The 24952-nt window shown below is 48.5% G+C and overlaps 1 protein-coding gene across 3 annotated transcripts in view; it reads right to left on the bottom strand.

Moving 5' to 3' along the window:
- ankmy1 (ankyrin repeat and MYND domain containing 1) overlaps nt 1–24952 on the bottom strand; it is a 140376-nt gene that overhangs the window by 73659 nt on the left and 41765 nt on the right. For 2 of the 3 annotated variants that reach the window (XM_068041357.1, XM_068041359.1), the window contains exons 8-13: nt 24145–24294; nt 23275–23427; nt 19857–19964; nt 12569–12700; nt 11192–11305; nt 4001–4166 (exon numbers count right to left, since the gene is read on the bottom strand). In XM_068041357.1, the coding sequence (XP_067897458.1) occupies nt 4001–4166; nt 11192–11305; nt 12569–12700; nt 19857–19964; nt 23275–23427; nt 24145–24294 (823 nt within the window). The remainder of the gene's footprint in view (nt 1–4000; nt 4167–11191; nt 11306–12568; nt 12701–19856; nt 19965–23274; nt 23428–24144; nt 24295–24952) is intronic. The other variant, XM_068041358.1, reaches the window with a different exon arrangement.

Genomic DNA, 24952 nt, shown 5'->3' with positions numbered 1-24952 from the left:
TGTCAAAGCCTCAAAGAGAACATTGGAGAGATTTACAAGAACAGTAGCAGAGATGACAAACTTCAGTTATGTGAAAAAACTGGAGAAGCTGGGTTTGCTCTCCTTCAAGCAGAGAAGATTAAGGGGATATTTAATTGACATATTTACAATCATGAAAGATTTTGACAAAATAAACCAGGAGAAACTATCTCTGTTGACAGGAGGGTCAGTAACCAGAGGACTCAGATTTAAGAAAATTGGCCAAAGAACCTGAGGGGTGATGAGGAGAACTTTCTTCTGCAGTGAGTATTGAGCCTGATTTTGGTGTTGAAAGCAGATTCAGTAATAAATCGCAAAAGGAAATTGAATATATCATGTTTGACAAACCTGTTGGAGTTTTTTTGAGGATGTTACTTGTAGCATAGATAAAGGAGAACCAGTGGATGTGGTGTCCATGGATTTTCAGAAGACTTCTGATAAAGTCCCACACATGAGGTTAGGAAACATAATTCGAGCATATGGGATTAGGGGTTAGATACTGGTATGGATTGAGAATTGGTTAACAGACAGAAAACAGAGAGTAAGAATAAATGGGTCATTCTCAGGATGGCAGGCTGTTACTAGTGGGGTACCACAAGGATCAATGTGGGGCCACAGTTGTTCACATCCTATATAAATGATTTGGATGTGGGGACCAATTGTAACATTTCCAAATTTGCTAATGACACTAACTAGGTGGGAATGTAAGTTGTGAGGAGAATGCAAGGAGGTTTAAAGGGGATTTGGACAGGCTAAGTGAATGGGCAAGAACATGGCAGGTGAAATATAATGTGAATAAGTGTGAAGTGATACACTTTGGTAAAAAAAAACAGAAAGGCAAAGTATTTCTTAAATACATAAGAGGTTAGTGAGCAAAATTAAAGCACATGGGATTGGGGGTAATATACTGGCATGGATTGAGAATTGATTGACAGACAGGAAACAGAAAGTAGGAATAAATGGGTCTTTTTCTGGGTGGCAGGCAGTGACTAGCGGGGTACCGCAGGGATCAGTGCTTGGGCCCCAGCTATTCACAATATATATTAATGACTTGGGTGAGGGAACTAAATGTAACATTTCCAAGTTTGTAGACGACATAAAGCTGGGGGGTAAAGTGAGCTGTCTGGAGGATGCAAAGAGGCTCCAAAGTGATTTGGACAAGGTGGGTGATTGGGCAAATGCATGGCAGATGCAGTATAACGTGGATAAATGTGAGGTTATCCACTTTGGTTGTAAAAACAGAAAGGCAGATTATTATCTGGTGATAGATTGGGAAAGGGGGAGGTGCAACGAGACCTGGGTGTCCTTGTACACCAGTCGCTGAAAGCAAGCACTCAGGTGCAGCAAGCAGTTAGAATGGCGAATGGTATGTTGGCCTTCATTGCAAGAGGATTTGAGTACAGGAGCAAGGATGTCTTACTGCAGTTATACAGGGCCTTGGTGAGACGACATCTGGAGTATTGTGTGCAGTTTTGGTTTCCTTATCTGAGGAAGGATGTTCTTGCCATGGAGGGAGTACAAAGAAGATTTACTAGACTGATTCCTGGGATGGCAGGATTGGCGTATGAGGAGAGATTGGGTCGACTTGGCCTATATTCATTAGAGTTTAGAAGAATGAGAGGAGATCTCAATGAAACCTATAAAATTCTAACAGGACTACACAGGCTAGATGCAGGAAGGATGTTCACATGGCTGGGGAGTCCAGAACCAGGGGTCAGAGTCTCAGGATACAGGGTATGCCATTTAGAACTGAGATGAGGAGAAATTTCTTCGCTCAGAGGGTGGTGAACCTATGGAATTCTCTTCCGCAGAAGGCAGTGGCGGCCAAGTCATTAAATATATTCAAGAAGGAGATAGATATATTTCTTAATGCCAAAGGGATCAAGGAATATGGGGAAAAAGCGGGAACAGGGTTCTGAATTGGATGATCAGCCACAATCTTTTCTAATGGCGGTGCTGGGCCGAAGGGCCTACTCCTGCTCCTATTTTCTATGTTTCTATGTTTAAATGGTGAGAGGTTGGGAAGTGTTGATGTCCAAAGAGACCTGTGTGTCCTTGTTCATGAGTCACTAAAAGCTAGTATGCAGGTGCAGCAAGCAATTAAGAAGGCAAATAGTATGTTGGCCTTCATTGCAAGGGAATTTGAGTACAGGAGTAAAGTTGTATTGCTTCAATTGTATAAAGCCTTGGTGAGACTGCACCTGGAGTATTGTGTACAGTTTTGGTCTCCTTCTCTCAGGAAGGATATACTTGCCATAGAGGGTGTGCAACAGAGGTTCACCAGACTAATCCCTGGGATGGCGGGATTGTCTAATGAGGCGAGATTGCAGAAACTGGGCCTGTATTCTCCAGAGTTTTGAAGAATGAAAGGTGATCTCATTGAAACTTACAAATTTCTTACAGGCCATGGCAGGTGAGTCTAGAACCAGGGGACACAGTCTCAGAATAAGGTACAGGCCATTTAAGATTGAGATGAGCAGGAATTTCTTTACTCAGAGGGTGGTGAATCTGTGGAATTCTCTGCCCCAGAGGGCTGTAGAAGCTCAATCACTGAGCATGTTCAAAACAGAAATCGATAATTTCTGGATACTAATGACATCGAGAGATATGGAGATAGTGGGGAAAAGTGGCGTAGAAGTATTTGATTGACCATGATCTGTTTGAATGACGGAGCTGTCTCGAATGGCCTCCTCCTGCTCCTATTTCCCATGATCCTATGATCCTATATGCTTGAAGAGGAAAAGTAATCTCAAGGATATAAGGAAAGAGCAAGAGTGTGGGACTCATTAGATAGCGCTCCCAAAGAGCTAGCATGCACACAGTGGGCCGAATGGTCTCCAGCTGTATGATTCCATGATTCTACATCAACCATTGGACAAATACCCCTTGTATCTTCGAACTAACAATTTTGATGTGCCTCCAGGAGCTGTGCAGAGCAGCTGTGGTTACCTATCACCAGCATATCCCACTGAATAATCCATTGTTTACCATGGTACACAAATTGCCCGGTTCTTTTATAAGTGCTTGGATCCCACATTACAAAGTTGTCTCCTTACGATGTCATCAACATAGCACTTATAAAGAGACAGCTTGAAATATATGGGCAAACTTGCCTCACCCATCCACCACCTTTTGTGAGCGTTAAACTCGGGGAGTCTCTCTGGATCTTGGACTGCAAGATGTATCTGGATAAAATCCAAAACTCATCCTTGTATTCCCCTCGATTCTGGCACCAGGTCAAAAACATTCTTGAAATTAGTGAAGTGGGTCTCCTCCCTTACACATTCCTTACGAGAGGGAAACCCAGCCTGTTCTTTTTTTTTTGATTGTGCTTGGACCTCTCAACACATCTGTTGTATGTGCTGGGAAACCCAACGAAACCACCTTAAGAGCTGCCATCAGTGGACAACTGGGCTCATTAGGGGACAATGCTCTTTTTGTGGATTTGAACCATAGCTTCATCCTGAAACATTGAGAGATGTGTGTCTCCAGGACATGATTCTAATCCCCAGCAAAGAAGGGTGATCTGGTACTGAAGGCCAGTACTCTTTCTAGAAACTTAATCTGAACACCAGCCCAGTAATGCCTTCCATTCTGTTAGGCAGTCAACCAACCGTCAATGGTGGACTCCCAACCTGAATCCACCCCTTTCCCACTGGGAGTGGGGTATTGGGTTAAAACCAGGGCTTCCATCCCTAGTTGCTGTCTCCAAGTTAGCTAGGCATTGCAGTGCAGAGTCCAGAGCCTTCCAAACTCCTTAAGAACACCCACCTGCCAGTGAGCTTCAGTGGGGCCCTGGTCACAGCCGGATCAGACCCTAACTCAGACCCCAAGTATACCCTTGTGGTTTCTCTGAGGAGCCTCAGGCTGGCATTCGTTGGCACCAGCCTGACTCCCCGGGTGGCAAACACAGATGAGCAGAATATAAGCCAAAACTCGTGTACAATATAAGAGGCAAAGCTGCAGTCATGTCTCTCCTTACTTCGTAAGTTCTGCTCAATGATGCCATCAAGCCGCTTCCGTTCCTTGGCGATGGAGGCCCTCTGAAACAGTTTGCTCAGAAAATTGAGCAGATGGCGCCGGGCGTTATAGATTTCTCGCTCGTCAGGTGTCAGGGCGTGGTAAGGTGTTTGCGCTATTTTCACATCCTGCGCACAAAACAAGACCAAAATCACAAATCGCAGAATCACAGAATTGTTACAGCAAAGAAGGAGGCCAGTCGGCCGATCACATCTGCACCAGCTTTCCAAATGATCAATTCACTTAGTGCCATTCCCCTGCCTTCTCCCCATAACCCTGTACAATCTTCCTTTTCAGATAACAGTCTCATTCCATTTTGAATGCCTCGATTGAACCTGCCTCCACCACACTCTCTGGCAGTGCATTCCAGATCCTAAACACTCACTGAACCTGCCTCCACCACACTCTCTGGCAGTGCATTCCAGATCCTAAACACTCACTGAACCTGCCTCCACCACACTCTCTGGCAGTGCATTCCAGATCCTAAACACTCACTGAACCTGCCTCCACCACACTCTCTGGCAGTGCATTCCAGATCCTAAACACTCACTGAACCTGCCTCCACCACACTCTCTGGCAGTGCATTCCAGATCCTAAACACTCACTGAACCTGCCTCCACCACACTCTCTGGCAGTGCATTCCAGATCCTAAATACTCACTGAACCTGCCTCCACCACAGTCTCTGGCAGTGCATTCCAGATCCTAAACACTCACTGAACCTGCCTCCACCACACTCTCTGGCAGTGCATTCCAGATCCCAAACACTCACTGAACCTGCCTCCACCACACTCTCTGGCAGTGCATTCCAGATCCTAAACACTCACTGAACCTGCCTCCACCACACTCTCAGACAGTGCATTCCAGATCCTAAACACACACTGAACCTGCCTCCACCACACTCTCTGGCAGTGCATTCCAGATCCTAAACACTCACTGAACCTGCCTCCACCACACTCTCTGGCAGTGCATTCCAGATCCTAAATACTCACTGAACCTGCCTCCACCACACTCTCTGGCAGTGCATTCCAGATCCTAAACACTCACTGAACCTGCCTCCACCACACTCTCTGGCAGTGCATTCCAGATCCTAAATACTCACTGAACCTGCCTCCACCACACTCTCTGGCAGTGCATTCCAGATCCTAAACACTCACTGAACCTGCCTCCACCACACTCTCTGGCAGTGCATTCCAGATCCTAAACACTCACTGAACCTGCCTCCACCACACTCTCTGGCAGTGCATTCCAGATCCTAAACACTCACTGAACCTGCCTCCACCACACTCTCTGGCAGTGCATTCCAGATCCTAAACACTCACTGAACCTGCCTCCACCACACTCTCTGGCAGTGCATTCCAGATCCTAAACACTCACTGAACCTGCCTCCACCACACTCTCTGGCAGTGCATTCCAGATCCTAAATACTCACTGAACCTGCCTCCACCACACTCTCTGGCAGTGCATTCCAGATCCTAAACACTCACTGAACCTGCCTCCACCACACTCTCTGGCAGTGCATTCCAGATCCTAAACACTCACTGAACCTGCCTCCACCACACTCTCTGGCAGTGCATTCCAGATCCTAAACACTCACTGAACCTGCCTCCACCACACTCTCTGGCAGTGCATTCCAGATCCGAAACACTCACTGAACCTGCCTCCACCACACTCTCTGGCAGTGCATTCCAGATCCTAAACACTCACTGAACCTGCCTCCACCACACTCTCTGGCAGTGCATTCCAGATCCTAAACACTCACTGAACCTGCCTCCACCACACTCTCTGGCAGTGCATTCCAGATCCTGAACACTCACTGAACCTGCCTCCACCACACTCTCTGGCAGTGCATTCCAGATCCTAAACACTCACTGAACCTGCCTCCACCACACTCTCTGGCAGTGCATTCCAGATCCTAAACACTCACTGAACCTGCCTCCACCACACTCTCTGGCAGTGCATTCCAGATCCTAAACACTCACTGAACCTGCCTCCACCACACTCTCTGGCAGTGCATTCCAGATCCTAAACACTCACTGAACCTGCCTCCACCACACTCTCTGGCAGTGCATTCCAGATCCTAACCATTTACTGTGTGAAAAAGTTTTTCCTTCTGTTGTCATTGCTTCTTTTGCTATTTACCTTAAATCTGCGCCTTCTTGTTCTCGATCCTTCCATGAGTGGGAACAGTTTCTCCTTATCTACTCTGACAAGGACCCCTCATGATCTTGAAAACGTCTATCAAAACTCCTCTCAGCCTTCTCTTCTCTTTTTACATTGTCTCTCCATGTTCTTCCTACCAAAATGAATCACTTCACATTCCTCACACTTCATTCACTACTTGTCAGTTTAATGTCACACAGCCAGACTTGCCGTATTGAGTCTTATGGCATCAAACTGCTTCCTGTTTCCAGCAGGTATCAATGGATATTGATCAAGAATGGAAATTCTCACTGATTTCCCGGCAGCTACCTAGCACACCCTTTCAAGCCAGAGGCACTGAGGCCAATTGCAAAGCCTGTGCTCTCACCCTAGCTGAAGTTACTTTAGCTCAGCACATACCACAGTGAAAGTTAAGGCTCCAACTTTCCAAAAATACCGAATGCATCCTTAATGTATTGGGGCTAATCAAACTTTTCATGATTCTTAAGGGATTAGATACATTAAACCCCAAGAATATAAGATTGCCACAAATTCTCAAGTAAGAGGAGATGGGCTCAAGCTAAGAAAACGAAAGGTGGACATGGTGGGCCAAATTTTATGGGCCCCAAGGGACAGGAATGGAGTTGCGGGGGGTGCATCAAATAGTGTGGGAAAACAGAGGACGGAGTGCCCATTGCCTTCCCGATGCTTTGGAATTTAGTCCGGGGCGGGGAAGGCCTACCCACCCAGAGACCAGCTGAGGCCCTTAAATAGCCAATTAATGGCCACTTATGGACCTCTTCCCACTGCCACTGGTATTTTACCAGCAGTGGGAGGGATTCCGCCAAGCGGGAAGGTTGCCTGGTAAAGCAAGGTGGTCTTCCTGCAGGCTTGTGGGGGAACCCTCCTCTGTGGGCAATCTGTGGCCCACAGAGGGATCCTGGTGGCACCATATATACAGCCCTCTGTTTTCGATTGAAGCAGTTTACACATTTGGCAGTGAAGATGGTGTCCACGATCTCCAAAGCACAAGTCTGGAGTGTGATGGAATACTCTCCACTTGCCTGGATGAATGCAGCTCCAACAACACTCAAGAGGCTCGACACCATCCAGGCAAAAGCAGCCTGCTTGATCAGCACTCCATCATCACCTACAACATTCACTCCCTCCACCACTGGCACAGAGTGTACCATCTACACAATGCACTGAAGCAACTCGCCAAGGGTCCTTTGAAAGCACCTTCCAAACCAGTAATCTCTAGCATGTAGAAGAACAAGGGCATCAGATGTATTCACACCACCACCTGCCAATTCCCCTCCAAGCCACACACCATCCTGACTTGGAACTATATCACCGTTCCTTCACTGTGGCTGGGTCAAAATCCTGTAATTCCCTTCCTAACAATACTGTTGGTGTACCTACACCACATGGACTACAGCGGTTCAACAAGGCGGCTCACCACCATCTTCTCATGAGCAATGTGTGATGGGCAACACATGCTGGCCTAGCCAGCAATGCCCACATCCCATGAATGAGTTAAACTAATAAAACAGAAGGGAAAGCAGGCAATGTGGGGGAGTATAAAATCAAAATACTGCGGATGCTGGAAATCTGAAATAAAAACAAGAAATGCTGGAACCACTCAGCAGGTCTGGCAGCATCTGTGAAAAGAGAAGCAGAGTTAATGTTTCGGGTCATTGGGGGAGTATGTTTGGTGTCAGATGTGGCTCAGTGGTAGCACTTTCACTTCTCATTCAGATGTTTGTGGGTTTGAGTAACATTCCAGTGCAGTCCTGAGGGAGTGCTGCACTGTCAGAGGTGCCGTCTTTCAGATGAAATGTGAATGCAATATCTGCCCTCTCAGGTAAACATAAAAGATCCTGCGTTGCTCTTTGTAGGAGAGCAGGGGAGCTCTCCCTGGTACCCAAGCCAATATTTATCCCTCAACCAACATCACTGAAACAGATTATCTGCTCATTTATCTCTACTGTTTGCGAGAACTTGCTGTGTGCAAATTGTGTGTTTTCCTGCATTACAACAGTGATTATACTTCAAAAATATTTCATTGCTGCTAAAGTGCTTTGGGATGTCCTGAGGTTGTAAACGATAGGATAGAAATAATTTCTTTCTATATTTGAGGCCAATTATGGAGTTTTTAGTCACTGGAAGGTGCTCTGCTATTCTACACTTTCTTGCATTCCTATGTGGTCTATTTGAGATAGTGACACCAACAGCAAAGTGTAATGTGTCACTGGCCACAAAACAGCCCATGTATGGTTGATTCACTGCTTATTATTTTATTTAGAGATACAGCACTGAAACAGGCCCTTTGGCTCACTGAGTCTGTGCCAACCAATAACCACCCATTTATACTAACGCTACAGTAATCCCATATTCCCTACCGACACTAGGGGCAATTTACAACGGCCAATTTACCTATCACCTACAAGTCTTTGGTTGTGGGAGGAAACTGGTGCACCCGGCGAAAACACACACGGTCACAAAGAGAACTTGCAAACTCCGCACAGGCAGTACCCAGAATCGAACCCGGGTCCTTGGAGCTGCGAGGCTGCAGTGCTAACCACTGCGCCGCCTGTCGAGAAGGTAATGTAAATTCTGTGCTCCCAGCATTTCTTACAATAAATGTTTAACAAGTCCACATCAATAAAGGAAAACAGAGGAAAGAAATGAGAAAAAGTGAAAACCTGAAACCGTGGCCCCAAAATTTCCAAACACAAGCCTCAAATTACTGTGGTTGATACTGGATTGACAAACCAGCACTCATTACCTCACAAAGGTGCTAAGCCATTTATTTTAAATGGGTTAACATATCTGCTAAAATAGCAGCCCAAGGAATGGATAAGAGAGTAACTTTCAGAGTACTGAAAGGAAGGAGTGAGTACTTGTCGGCAACGGCCTCATACAGACTCTTTCACACACCCTTCGCTATCTCTTTTTAGAATACTGAGTTAGATTTTTGACATCTTGTATAAGTTATTGGACAAGTTACTCAACAAGAGAGGGCAGATGGTCAATCAAAAGACTGAACAGGCTGGGGTTCTCTTCTCTCGAAAAGAGAAGGCTGAAGGGTGAGCTGACATAGGTCTTTAAAATTACGGTTCGATAGGGTAGACGTAGAGGTGATGGGTAGGATTTTCCATTTGGAGTCGGAAACCTGACACCAGGATTAAATCTGGTATCCAACCCCACACCAAGTCGGCAACAGTCAGTTGACATGATTTTGGAAGGATTGGCCAATTAATGGTCAGAGTGTGCACTTCTCATCCAATTAAGTATGCCGGGCTCTTGTAGCTGAAGGGTACTGAAGGAGCTGCAGCCTGTCATTGCAGGTAAGGGAGAGATAGAGAGCGTCTGCATCCTGAGGTGCCCTCTCAGCACATTTTACAAAACTGAAGAAAAGAAATGGTCACAGCTGCTGGACTGCTGTTGTGGAAGGGGAGCCCCTCCCCAGGGCGGCTTGTGGCTGTAGCTGTTGCCAGGTAGGGATGGTGGCTTTAGGAGTGGGGGGGGGGGGTGGTGAGAGTACCTCAAAGTGGTCCTGGCGCATTGGCTCCACTGCACCCACCTCCCTCGTCCCCCGCCCTCCGTTCTGCCGCCGGGAGGCCGCCTCCAGGCCTTTGCCGGGATCCCGACACCGTGGAGGTCTCGCAGGCTGACCGGAAAATTCCAGTTGGTCTTTGATCGATGGCCTTAATTGGCCTCTTAATTGAGTTAACAAGCAACTCGCCACTTGCAGGTGGGCAGTTGTTCTGCGCCTGACCCGGACTCCAGGAAAATAGCCGGGAATTAGGACTGTGGCAAGGAATCAGCAAGCTGGTTGATGTTGGGAAATCACACATCTGCCCACCTCGTTCCCGCTCCCCGCCCCCATATTGGGGCCAAAATCCTTCCCAATGTTTCCACTTGTTAGGGAGTCCAAAATTAGGGATCAAAGGTATAAGGAAGCCATCATTAAATCTTTCTTTACCCAGAGAGTAGTGAGAATGTGGAACTCACTGCCACATGGAGTACTTGAGGCGAAAAGCATAGATACATTTAAGGGGAAACTGGACAAACACATGCGGGAATAAGGAATAGAAGGATATGTTGATAGGGTGAGCTAAAGTATGGGAGGAGCATAATCACTGGCATAGACCACTTGGGCCGAATGGCCTGTTTCTGTGCTGTAAAATTTTAGGCAGTGTAATGCTGTTCCTGAATCTGGGAACGCTGGATCCCCTGGGAATGGCAAGCAGTGGAAAATCCAGCAGGGAGGAATGCATGCCTCCTGCAATTATCCTGCCTGATTTTCCCACTGCTAATTTAAGTTGAACAGGAAAATCCACCCTCAGAGGTCCAAGTACTCCCAAAACTTTTGAGGGATGCATTCTTAACCTGACAAATAATGAGGAAAATAAGATGCCACAAATCGGGAGCAAAAAAACTGACAAGAGAATGCTAGAATGGAACAGCAGGTCATTCAACACCTGAAAAGAGGAGAAACACGTTAAGGTCCTGGGTCAACCCACAGGCACTGCATTACACCAACACCTTCAATACATTTGTACAGCACCATGAGCAAGAAAGACTTGTATTTATATCGCATCTTTCAAATGTGCCAAAGTGCTTCACAGCAAGGTCCAACAAGCAGCATTAGGATAATGACCAGATAATCTGTTTTTTGTGATGTTTGTTGAATGATAAATATTGGCCAGGACACTGGAGACCCAGGAGGTTAGACAAAGCCTTGGTTTAATATTTCATCTGGAAGCCAACACCATGTACTAGAGCATTAACCTAGATTTACTACTTAAGTCCCCGGAGAGGATTTATACTCACAATCTTCTGACCTAGAGATAAGAGCTGTACCACTGAGCCACAGCTGAAACATCCCAGGCTGTAGAAGCTGAGCCAGGATGCTGGAGATTAAAGAGGGGGAGAGTGTGAGCGAGCACTTGCTCAAGGAATTGGGATTTGAGGAGCTTTAATAAATGAGGAGACGATGACGACAACCTGATAATATTTGTAGTAAGCGTAGTCCAGAGCTGTTCCTACAACATGGTTGCCCTGGTGCGTAAGTGTGATGGGCATCAAAATATTGGCACCGGCTTCAAGTAGTTTAGTGACCTAGGAAGAACAGAACGGTATATCAAACAAAAATAAGTCAGCCATTTCCTGTCAGCCGCTTCATCCTCCTCTCCTGAGGAAGTGGGGGAGCTTTGCTCTGTATCTAACCCGAGCTGACGCCTGAAAGGTAGTGGTCCCACTGGTGCAGCCATACTGGGCAGTGCCCAAGGGACCATTCCGAATGTGCCTTGTGGCAGTCTCAACAAGATATTCACCTGCGGAGGGCAGCGTAGTGGAGCCCCACCACATCCTTGCCTTACCTCCAGGCTCTCTGGAGGGCCTTTCTGGATAGCGACGGACTCAGAGTTAACGCACTCAGCCAGGATCGACAAACTGGCTACAGATGGAAGCTGGGTCTGTCAGAGTTTGCTGTGTGCTGCTCACCGCCGTACTACTGGGTGCTGGCTGTCCCACTGGGTCACTATGAAATAATATTATGACAGGGTGCAGCCAGGGTCAGCCACAGCACAGTGTGACACTACAGAACCTTAAGTTTTACTGCATTAGCACCCGCAACAGGGACAATGCTCAAAGTGTGAACAGCCTCCGAGCAGCAATACTGAGCTGCAAATCTGGTCAGGGGAACACGATATGTTGAGGATTATAGGAAATGCAGAGCATTCCTCTTTGATAACACAGCACGGACCAGATGAAACCAGTGGGAGCAAGATACCTCATTCACCTCACTCACCACCTCCACCCCACCACCGCCACCCACCCCCCCCCCCCATACCCCACCTGCCTCATAATATGGCCTGAGGCCATTCACAACGCACCTCCCCTTTGACCTTTAGCGGCTGCTGCCTCTGCGGCCCCCATTCACACCCCAGTAAGGGTCAAAGTTCGGGGCTGTCGGCTCTCCCTTTCTTTGCACTCCAGCAAAAGAGGGGAAATGCTGTTTTTGGAAGACAAGTTTATGCCAACTGCTAGACAGGGGGTGAGTGGCACTTACTGGATTGAAACTATTGTTTCCTCTCTTCCTGTGGAGCAGTGCCTTGTTTCCAATTGCTGCTCACCCACAATAGCATCACAGGGTCTCAATGTGTGGGATTCAAAGGGCCCGACCCGGGTCCCCTCATTCTTTGGGGCAGTCTTCCAGACAGAGACCACTGCACAGTTAAACTTGATGCAAATTAGTCAGGCACGCTGCTTAGACTGTGCTGTCCTTCCATCAAGCTGCGGAAGGGCTTCTCAGTTTTACAACCATGACACAGAGCAATTCCACCCACATCATGAAAGATCCCTGATTTCTCTGACACTTACCAATGCCAGTCTGCCTGACAGTTTTCTCTTGTGCTCGTACTGGGTGTTCAGGGCTGCGCACAATGCACTCCCTACACCGTGAGTAAGCGGTAGATTCGGGTCAGCCCCATTGGCCAGCAGCTCTTCCACCGCCTGCGTACAGTTACAGGATAGAGAGTTCAAAGGTTACCGAATGTATGCCACTTTCTCTGACAGAGCTCAGAGCTGTATAGGGATGGTAACAACTCTGAGGTAACAGCTACATTCAATGTGCAGGGGTTGAAGGTGTCGAGAGAGATTGGAAAAGAACCGGGAAAGGAGGGGGGGGCGCCAAATAATAGGGACCCCTTGAGAATTAAGGAAAGTGGCCTAATATACCAGATCGGAAAGGTCACAAAGTGAAATAGCCTTGGCTGGAGTGAATGAACTTTCAGTTTTCTAACTCCAAATATTTATTCCCTCAACCCATATCTCGAAAATGGATTAGGTCAGTGCTGCTTGTGGGAGCTTGCTGTGCACAAATTGGCTGCCAATGTGCCTGATGTTCGGTGTCAGCTGTGGCTCGGTTGGGAGTATTCTCGTCTCTGAGTTTAGTAAGTTGTGAGTTCACCCCCATTCTAGAGACTTGGAGCACAAAAACTAAGCTGACACTTCAGTGCAGAGGGACTGCTCCACTGTTAGAGGTGCTGTTGTTATAAGACATTAAACCGAGGCTCTATCTGCACTCTCAAATGGATTTAGAAGATGCTATGACACTATTTCAAATGACGGAGGAATTCTCCCTGGTGGCTTCGCCAATTTTAAACCCTCCATCGATATCATTAAAATGGACCATCTGCTCACTATTACATTGCTGTGTGAGACTAAGTCCAGGCTTCACACTGAGAGTACCCACCATCATGTTGTGTGACACTACCACCGTGCTAAATGGAATAGATTTTGAACAGATCCAGCAACTCAAAACTGGGCATCCATGAGGCACTATGGGCTATCAGCAGCAGCAGAATTGTATTTAACCACAATCTGTAACCTCATTGCCCGGCATACCCCCCACTCTACCATTATCATCAAGCCAGGGGACCAACCCTGGTTCAATGAAGAGTGCAGGAGGGCATGCCAGAAGCAGCACCAGACATACCTCAAAATGAGGTGGCAGCCTGGTGAAGCTACAACACAGGACTACTTACATGCCAAACAGTGGAAGCAGCAAAAGATAGACAGGGCTAAGCTCTGCAGTCCTGCCACATCCAGTCGTGAATGGTGGTGGACAATTAAACAACTGACAGGCGGAGGAGGCTCCACAAATATCCCCATCCTCAAGGATGTGGGAGCCCAGCACATCAGTGCGAAAGACAAGACTGAAGCATTTGCAAAAACCTTCAGCCAGAAGTGTCAAGTGGATGATCCATCTCCTCAGGTTCCCAGCGTCACAGATACCTGTCTTCGGCCAATGCGATTCACTCCGTGTGATATCAAGAAATGGCTGAAGGCACTGGATACTGCAAAGGCTATGGGCCGTGACAATATTTCAGCAATAGTACTGAAGACCTGTGCTTCAGAACTAGCCACACCCCTAGCCAAGCTGTTCCAGTACAACTACAACACTGGCATCTACCTGGCAATGTGGAAAATTGCCCAGGTACGTCCTCTACACAAAGAGTGGGACAAAGCCAGCCTGGCCAATTACCACACTATCAGTCTGCTCTCAATCATCAGTAAAGTGATGGAAGGTGTCATTGACAGCACTATCAAGCTGCACTTGCTCAGCAATAACCTGCTCACTGATGCTCAGTTTGGGTTCCGCAAGGGCTACTCGGCTCCTGATCTCATTACAGCTATTGTTCAAACATGGACAAAAGAGCAGAACTCCAGAAGGTGAGAGTGACTGCCCTTGACATCAAGGCAGCATTTGACCGAGTATGGCATCAAGGAGTCCTAGCAAAACTGGAGTCAATGGGAATCGGGGAACTCTCCTCTGGTTGGAGTCATACATTGCGCAAAGGAAGATGGTTGCTGTTGTCGGAAGTCAATCGTCTCAGCTCCAGGACATCATTGCAGGAGTTCCTCAGGGTAGTGTCCTAGGCCCAACCATCTTCAACTGCTTCATCAATGACCTGCCCTCCAGCATGAGGTTAGAAGTGGGGATGTTTGCTGATGATTGCACAATGTTCAGCACCATTCGTGACTCCTCAGATAATGAAGCAGCCCATGTCCATATGCAGCAAGAACTGGACAACATTCAGGCTTGGGCTGACAAATGGCAAGTAACATTCACACCACACTCGTGCCAGGCAATGACCATCTCAAACAAAAGAGAATCTCCCCTTGATTTTTAATGACTTTACCATTGCTGAATCCCCACTAACAACATCCTGGGGGTTCCCACTGACCAGAAACTGAACTGGACCAGCCACATAAATAGTGCGGTTACAAGAGCAGGTCAGAGGCTGGGAATTCTGACTCTCCAAAGCCTGTCCATCATCCACAAGGCACAAGTCAGGAGTGTGATGGAATTCTCTCTCCTTGCCTGGGTGGGTGCAGCTCCAATAACACTTAGGAAGCTCGACACCAACCAGGACAAAGCAGCCCGCTTGATCGGCACCTCATGCACCACCTTCAACGTTCACTCCCTCCACCACTGACACACAGTGGCAGCAGTCTGTACCATCTATAAGATGCACTGCAGCAACACAGCAAGGCTCCTTCGACAGCACCTTCCAAACACGTGAACTCTACCACCTAGAAGGACATGGGCAGCAGACATATGGGAACACCACCACCTGCAAGTTCCCCTCCAAGCCACACACCATCCTGACTTGGAACTATATCACCGCTCCTTCACTGTTGCTGGGTCAAAATCCTGGAACTCCCTTCCTAACAGCACTGTTAGTGTACCTACCCCACATGAACTGCAGTGGTTCAAGAAGACATCTCACCACCATCTTCTCAAGGGCAATTAGGGATGGGCAATAAATGCTGGCCTGGCCAGTGATGACCACATCCCATGAATGAATAAAAAAATGGCTGCTGTGTTTCCTACACTACAACAGTGACCACACTTCAAAAGTACTTCATTAGCTGTAAAGAGCTTTGGGCCATTGTGCGATTGTGAAAGATGCTATATAAATGTAAGTTCTTATCATATCTGAGAGGATGGTGAGGCCAGTCTGATCAGGATTTGGTTTGCTGAAGGGAATAAAGATCGACACAACTGCGTGGTCAAATTGGAGTTTTACCAGGGTTTGGGAGTGGGTAAGGAAGTTAAGGAATACAGTCTATTGACATAAAGGATTTTTTGGGCAGAGGAGTGGAAGACAGCACTCGCCAACAGTTTTCCCATCTGGGCAAGGGTGCCAGATCCACCTGCTGGGAATCCCTTCTGCTCAGCACACTGGAATACATCTTGGGAACCTGCCATAGCTGGGGTGGTGATGGAGGGCAAATAGAAATGGATGCCCAATCTTTCCAAGGACCCTGGAAGATCCAGACCCAGAGGTCTTGTGGTATCAATCTTGTAAAGTGTTCTGGTTTGTGGTGTCAGGCTGTCTGTTTTTGTTCATTCATTGGAGGTGGTGGTGAGCTGCCTTCTTGAACCGCTGCAGTCCATGTGGGTTATGTACATCCACAGTGCTGTTATAGGGAAGGAGTTCAAGCAACAATGAAGGAACAGCAATATATTTCCAAGGCAGAATGATGTGTGACTTGGAGGGGAACTTGCAAGTGATGGTGTTCCCATGCGTCTGCTGCCCTTGTCCCTCTAGGTGGTCGAGGTCGCGGGTTTGGAAGGTGATGTCAACAGAGGCTTGGCGAGTTGCTGCAGTGCATCTTGTAGATGGTACACGCTGCTGCCACTGTGCGTCAGTGGTGCAGGGAGTGAATGCTGAAGGCAGTGGATGGGGGGCCAATCAAGTGGGTTGCTTTGTCCTGGATGGTGTCGAGCTTCTTGAGCGTTGTTGGAGCTGCATCATCCAGGCAAGTGGAGAGTATTCCATCAGACTCCTGACTTGTGCCTTGTAGATGGTGGACAGGCTTTGGGGAGTGAGGAGGTGAGTCACTCGCTGCAGAGTTCCCAGCCTCTGTCCTGCTCTTGTAGCCACAGCATTTATATGCCTGGGCCAGTTGAGTTTCTGGCCAATAGTAACCCCCAGGATGTTGATAGTGGGGAATTCAGCGATGGTAATGCTGTCGAATGTCAAGGGGAGAAGGTTAGATTCTCTCTTGTTGGAGATAGTCATTGCCTGGCACTTGTGTGGTACAAATGTTACTTCCTGTTTGTTAGCTCAAATCTGGATGTTGTCCAAGTCTTGCTGCATCTGGACACAGACTGCTTCAGTATCTGAGGAGTTGCAAAAGGTGCTGAACATTGTGCAATCATCAGCAAACATCCCACTTCTGACCTCATGATGGAAGGAAGGTCATTGATGCAGCAGCTTAAGATGGTTGGGCCTAGGACACTACCCTGAGGAACTCCTGCAGTGATGTCCTGGAGCTGAGATAATTGGCTTCCAACATCACTTTCTTTGTGCAATGTATGACTCCAAACAGTGGAGAGTTTCATCCCTTATTCTCTTTGACTGGCTTCAATTTTCCTGGGCCTCCTTGGTGCCACATTTGGTCAAATGCTTTATTGATGTCAAGGGCAGTCACTCTCACCTCTAGAGTTCAATTTAATGTTTGGACCAAGGCTGTAATGAGTGGCCATGGCGGAACCCAAACTGAGAATCGGTGAGCAGTTTATTGCTGTTTAAGTGGTGCTTAATGGCACTGTCAACGACACCTTTCATCACTTTGCTGATGATTGACAGTAGACTGATGGGGCAGTAATTGGTTGGGTTGGACTTGTCCTGCTTTTTGTGGACAGGACAGACCTGGGCAATTTTCCACATTGTCGGGTAGATGCCCAGTGTTGTAGCTGTACTGGAACAGCTTGGCTAGAGATGCGGCTAGTTCTTGAGCACAAGTCTTCAGTACTACAGCCAGGATGTCATCACAGACTTTGTTGTATCCAGTGCCTTCAGTAGATTCTTGATTATCATGTGGAGTGAATTGAGGCTTCAGAAAGTCAGACCAAGATCCAGGCCTGGACTTTTAGGTAGTCCTCACTCGACAGGGTATGTCAGCCTCATGGTTATGTTAGTAATCTGGAAACCTAAAGGTTATGAGTTCAAACTGTGGCAAATAACCAAATCAATTGGAATAAATCTAATAAGCAGCTCTAGATTCTTTTAAATATAAAAGCCCAGGTGGTTCATGGCTGTCCTTCAAGGAAGGGAGTCTGCTTCCCTTTTCCAGTCTCACTGACTGACTCCAGTCACTAACTATATGGTTGATTCTTTACTGACCTCAGGGCTGTTACGAATGGGCAATTCCAACAACACTCAAGTCTTGTTAATGTTGATACAATATAACAGGGTGTTATTCTGGGATGGGGGTAATGCCAGATTGAGGAAAGGGACAATGCTAGATTTGGGTTGGTGTACTGTCAGATGGGGAGAAGGGGTAATGTTAGACTGGGGAAAAGGGCTAATCCAGACTGGAAGGAGCGGTACTGTCAGATTGACAGGAGGACTAATACAGAGTAGGGGAGGGGTTACTGTCAGACCCAGGGGCGTGCAGAGGAATATTGATGGACTGCCGAGAGAATTAATGCCAGATGGGGGAAGGTATATTGTCAGACCAGAGGTGGAGTGATATTGATGGATTTGGGGGAGAGTTAACAGTAAATAGGGCAGTGTATTGTCCCTCAGTGCAGCACGTTTTTATTTACTCAGGTGCTGTTGGCAGGATGGACACTGAAAATATCAAATGAGTTAAAATATTGTTCTTCATAAATCTCAAAGCACAGAAGGAGGTCATTCGGCCCATCATGCCTGCGCCAGCTCTTTGAATCCAAGCTTAAGATTCTTTGATCTAAAGAGAACAACCCCAGCTTCTCTCACTTGTCCCCATAACTGAAATCTCTCATCCTGAGTATCATTCTGGTAAATCTCCTCTTTACCCACTCTTGACCTCCTCTTTATTTGTGGATGAGTTTGCAAATTTCCAATTTTACAAAAACCTGGTATTTATTGAACTTGCTTTCCTGCACTGTCATTCATTTTTAACTGAAGCTTCCCATTCTGTCCAACACCCTTCAGATGTAACACTGGTTTCGGCCACCAGAGGGGAATAGTGCTCTGAGCATTTATACATGGTACACTATCACCATCGAGTGGCAAATACTCAGTACTGCTGCTATCTGAAGGCAATGCAAATTTAAAAACACACACCTCATAACCAATTATACAATGGGATTTTCAAAAAAATATTCCCCAAGGTCTTAAACAAGAAGTCCTCTTTCCAAGGTATTAAATCTCAGCTCATCACTTTCCCCCAATCTTCATTTCTAAATGTTAAACTTTCAGAGCCCCTCCTCCTTCTCCTCTGATACACAGGTCGAGGATCAATTCCCCACCCTCCCACCCCCCCCACACACGTCGATCCTCCTCTAACCGGTCAATCCCTGTCCCCAACAGGTTAATAAACCACCAGTAGGTCAAACCGCATCTGCACCAGCCCCCTCCACAACAGGTCATTCCCCCTCCCCAAAAGGTCAATCTCTGCATCCCCAACAGGTCTATTCAACCCCCATCCCAACGAGTCAATCCTCCTCCATCAAGTCAATTCCTGTCCCCAACAGGTCGATTTCCACCCGCATCCCTTAACTTCCCCCTCCCACTCCTGCCCTCCCTCCGGAGCAGGTCAATCAACCCCCCAAAAGGTCAATCTCTGCCACTGAACAGGTCGTGACAGGTCATTCCCCCCCCCCACTCCCCCCCACCACCCGCCCACAACAGGTCAATTCTACCCACTTCCCCATCCCAACTGGACAATCCTCCAATCCAACAGGGCAGTCTTCACCCCCGGTATGGTCATTTCCTTGCCCTACCCCACAAGGAATTGCCAAATGAAGCAGAGAGGACATTTTCCAATTTCCACCCCAACCTGATGGAGGGCCAGACCCATTCTGGGGCACACCCCAAGCCCCCAGCTACTCCTCCAGTGCCTTACACATGTGCTGATATTCAGGTGCAACAGCCATGGTGGTGTTGGCATGTTATTTAATTTGGATGGCAGGACACTGAGCCCAATCTAATTCTCATTTGATGTCCACACACTGTTCAGCAGGGTCTCTGCAGGAAGTGGACAGTTAATACTGGTGTCTGGTGGGGACAAAGATGGTCAGGAAAAGTTTTCTGTGCACCCTATAATGGGGGAAGGCAGTCGAACGAGGATGAGCAGTTTCAAAGCATTTATAGGGAACACCTACCAGGTCGTTGCCACTGGCGATGGCCAATGAAAGAGGTGAGTGACCATTCCATAATACATTGGGATCTGCTTTGTGCCTCAGGAGCTCACGAACTATCTGGTGTGCATGCTGAAAATAGACATCATGGCTGCCATCAATAAACACTCGATGTGAACTGATAGCACAAAACCATTCAGACTCAAACCGTTCACACATAAACCTCTGACAGAATAGGGGGCCAAAGTCAAGATCCCTCTTATAATTGAGTTACAGGGCTGAACCATTATGGATGAGATGTTAAAACTTGATAAGTTTAGTCTGCCTCCAACCCACCCACTTCCAGAATGAACAGAAACAGGACAAAGATTGGCCTGTCAGGCTGCTATCAGGAGGTTAGCAGCCTAACCTGCCTTGCTGATGTAACATTGACCAGCCAGGTTTCCTAGGCCTCAGGATACACAGCAGCTGAAGGGAGGCAAGGACAACTTCAGGGAGATGGTAGATGCTTCACACTGGCCCCCTCCCATGCTTCCCCCACATTTATTTTATTTTTTATTTATTTAGAGATACAGCACTGAAACAGGCCCTTCAGCCCACCGAGTCTGTGCCGACCAACAACCACCCAGTTATAATAATCCTACATTAATCCCATATTCCCTACTACATCCCCACCATTCTCCTACCACCTACACTAGGGACAATTTACAACAGCCAATTTACCTATCAACCTGTGGGCGGAAACCGGAGCACCCGGCGGAAACCCACGCGGTCACAAGGAGAACTTGCAAACTCTGCACAGGCAGTACCCAGAACTGAACCCGGGTCGCTGGAGCTGTGAGGCTGCAGTGCTAACCACTGCGCCACTGTGCCCCTTAAGGCCCCTTACTCCCCTTGGGTCACTCCCATCCCTCCCCCCACATCCTTGCCCTGGTCAGGGATCAGACCATCCCCCCATGCTCCCACTAGCAGCATCAGGCTCCCAACCTGGGCTAGCTACCTGCTCCAGATTGCTTCCTGGCCAACTGGAAACCCAACCTGATAACCAGACTGCCTTCCAGGGGTGGGCGTGGTGGGGGGGGAAGAGCCTGTCAAAACAAAACTATGCACTCTGTGGAGTCAAACCTCCACAGTATGTGGGTCAACACAAATACCCGGATTTCCTGACAAAATCCAAGCGGGAATAGACAGTGTGCCAGTCAATGGGCTGAATTTTCCCGTGAGCGTCAGTACAATGCACAATTCCCGAGCCCGTGCAGGACCTCATCGTGCCCACCAGAGCAATTTTACATGAGGCGGCCTCCTAATTGGCCTCTCTGCGTTCACCGTCAAATTAAGGATGGCGGGTGGACAGGGGAGCAGAAGGCCCAATAGGCAGGTCCACAGCAATGTCTGGACAGCAGCCCCACTGGGAGAGGTGGACGCTGCTGGAGAAGAGGGAGACCTAGGGGGCTCCTCAGAAGGGAGGCATACACAGAGGCCTCCCTCTTCAGTGGTGAAAAAAGATGATCAAGTACTGTGAGTGGCCTCAGGGTGGAGGGTTGACCCCTCCAGAAGAGTATGAGGGGCCTCAGTGTGGAGGGTTGACCCCTCCAGACAAGTGTGAGGGGCCTCAGGGTGGAGGGTTGACCCCTCCAGACAAGTGTGAGGGGCCTCAGGGAGGAGGGTTGACCCCTCCAGACAAGTGTGAGGGGCCTCAGGGTGGAGAGTTGACCCCTCCAGGCAAGTGTGAGGAGCCTCAGGGTGGAGGGTTGACCCTCCAGACGAGTGTGAGGGGCCTCAGGGTGGAGGGTTGACCCCTCCAGACAAGTGTGAGGGGCCTCAGGGTGGAGGGTTGACCCCTCCAGACAAGTGTGAGGAGCCTCAGGGTGGAGGGTTGACCCCTCCAGACAAGTGTGAGGAGCCTCAGGGTGGAGGGTTGACCCCTCCAGACGAGTTGGAGGGGCCTCAGGGTGGAGGGTTGACCCCACCAGACAAGTGTAAGGGGCCTCAGGGTGGAGGGTTGACCCGTCCAGACAAGTGTAAGGGGCCTCAGGGTGGTGGGTTGACCCCTCCAGATGAATGTGAGGGGCCTCAGGGTGGAGGGTTGACCCCTCCAGAAGAGTGTGTGGGACCTCAGGGTTGAGGGTTGATCCCGCCAGATGAGTGTGAGGGGCCTCAGGGTGGAGGGTTGACCCCGCCAGATGAGTGAGGGGCCTCAGGGTGGAGGGTTGACCCCGCCAGATGAGTGTGAGGGGCCTCAAGGTGGAGGGTTGACCCCGCCAGATGAGTGAGGGGCCTCAGGGTGGAGGGTTGACCCCTCCAGATGAGTGTGAGGGGCTTCAGGATTGAGGGTTGACCCCTCCAGAAGAGTGTGTGGGACCTCAGGGTTGAGGGTTGGTCCCTCCAGATGAGTGAGAGGGGCCTCAGGGTGGAGTGTTGATCCCTCCAGATGAGTGTGAGGGGCCTCAAGGTGGAGGGTTGACCCCTCCAGATGTGTGGGAGGGGCCTCAAGGTGGAGGGTTGACCCCTCCAGATGAGTGTGAGGGGCCTCAAGGTGGAGGGTTGACCCCTCCAGATGAGTGTGAGGGGCCTCAAGGTGGAGGGTTGACCCCTCCAGATGAATGCCTGTGGCCACTCCTGGCCCCCTGATGCTGCCAATTAGTTCAGCACCCATGGCCTGCTGACCTGTCAGTGAGAGGCACCTCTGCAGCATTGACAGGCTCCCAAATTAGTGAGCAGGGCCCATGCAATGGTGGGAACGTTGCAGTGCTGGTGGAAAATGGCACTTTATTGGGGCCTTAGTTGGCTTCAATGTTAGCATTCCTCCGTGGAGTGGGTTGCTGATTCCCATTGCAGCCCACTCCTGAGAAAGTCGCCCGGAGTTGGGAGAGCATCTGGGAGCTGTCCCAATGGGCCTTTCCACTAGATTCCCAGTCACCCTGGCTCCACATGGCCATGAAGCTTCAGTCCAAGGTTTACCTTGGAAGAGAGACATAGAGAAAATGGCTCTTAGAATAGAGAGTCACTTTATAGCCTATACTCTCCCTTTACTTTGCTAGATCACATCTCAGCTTCAAACAGATGGCACCTCCCCACCCCCTGTAAATGGAGCTCTGATGTTGTAATACTGTTTTTCCACTGTGCATGCTGCATTATCCCCACCCAGTGGAACTGTCCATTCAATGATCCAACCAGCAATCCTTAATGGCACCATCAGAGGCCATTCGGAAAGGAAAAAGGGAATTATTTTATTGAAAGATTTTTATGACAGTCACTTGCACTTCTTGGTGTTGACATTGGATGGGCAGCTAGGAAGTTCCACTCACTACCCGCTCACCCAGTCCATGCCCAAAACAGTCCCCCACCCAGCCACTAATTCCAAAATTGATGATATGATTGAATCCAGTGGAACACATGTCCAGGAATTTGGTCGCTAGGCAACGCCATTATATTTTCTTACCTTGTAGTTGTCTTCACGTTGGCAAGCTATATGTAGTGGAGTTCGGCCATCCTCCTTGGGAATTATTTCCGTGGGAGTATGATAATGTGGCGGGACTCCGAACTGATTGGGGCTTTTTAGCACGAACCCTGTCAGCATCTCTGGCTCAGGGAGCTGCGGAAGAAAGAACCTGTGTTTCTGCATTGCACTATCACATCCTCAGGATATCTCAAAAGCTACACAGCCAGTGATTTATAGGGGGAGCAGGAGCAGGCCATTCAGCCCCTGGAGTCTGTTCAGACATTCGGTACAGTGGCCCAGCCAGTGGAATCAAAACTCAGAGCTGTTGTAAATTTGTAGGCCACCAGCAGAGTTATGTGTGCACTTGCATCAGGGCTGCAGGAATGGGCACAGAAACTGCAACAGGGGGCCCAGGAATCTGTAATAATGGGTACTCTCAGCCTCCTCTGACACTGCCAGCTACGCCATTGTTTCAGCCCTCCACTCCCTCCTGTTGCAGAAGTGTCTGTGCTCAGTGTGAATGCTATTTTGGAGTGGGAATTCTACCCATAGCGCCAGAATTCCGGGCGCCACGCAACCGAACTTTGTGGCCAATTGCTTTTTTGTTTCCAAATAGCGATTTGTTTTGGATTGGCTCAAATTTCCCAGTCTCCTACTGCCAGCCAATTGGGATGCTTCATGTCCGGCTAACATGTCAGCTAATCTTGAGACGCAAAACTAAATAAATCGGCCTGCACTCATTTTCTCGGCTTCCCCTGAGCTCTGTCTAATTCTTCGGATAACAGGCAGTGCAGCCACTGTCTACCTGACCCCAATAGGTTTAAAGAGTTGCTCAAAGAAGTGTGTGGGGTCAGCCATTAAAAAGCATACCTTGTCAGGCTCATAGATCTCATCGCCATCCTCTGCTGCAACATCAGGGTTTGCTCCAGCATTAAGCAGTACATTTGTAATCATCACTCCTTTCTTGCCAGGGATAGCCACACCAACATGGATTGCGGGCAGTCCTTTCATTTCCTTTATCTGCAAGCAAACAGCAAAAATGCAGTCCTCATATTCCCCTGTATTGTGTTTTCATACCGGACATCCCATCAGGTCTTTTGTGTTTTCAACCTCAATTCTTCACCTGCTGAGTCTGGTGTGGGAAGCTGTAGTGGTGGGAGCTGGGGTGGAAAGCTAGGCCATTGGCACCTTCCAAAGGTGCTGCTGTGCCTTCTGAAGCCAACCAGGTGCCAGAGACAGCCCAGGAGTGGCTGCCTGCGCTGTTCATCCCTTAGTGTTGTTGGGAGATCTTCGGAAGTGAATCCACAATTCCGCTAATCATGGTTCAGATTGGGAACTGAGTGAAGCGGGAATTGGACGACACTGAGCACTGATGCACTAATGCTCAATAAAACCACACCAGCCCCGGACTAGGACTCCTCACTCAGCAGGACTTACAAAGAACTGTATTGAAGGAAAACAGGGAGATAAGAGTGAGACAGTGCAGTATGGTGGGATGTGGGTATTGATTCCCTCCCACTAGTCCTGGATTTCAGGTTTCAGTCATAGAGTTGTATGGAGGTGCTAAGTGTGGGGCACATGTTTCTCCAGGGTAGGAATTGAATCATAGAGTCATAAGGGCATTTACAGCATAGAAGGAGGCCATTTGGCCCATCGAGTCCATACTGGTTCTTCATAG

Source organism: Heterodontus francisci, chromosome 11 (assembly GCF_036365525.1).
Source record: "Heterodontus francisci isolate sHetFra1 chromosome 11, sHetFra1.hap1, whole genome shotgun sequence".
In the NCBI taxonomy this organism is placed as follows: Eukaryota; Metazoa; Chordata; class Chondrichthyes; order Heterodontiformes; family Heterodontidae; genus Heterodontus; species Heterodontus francisci.
This window is presented reverse-complemented; position numbering and strand designations above follow the sequence as displayed.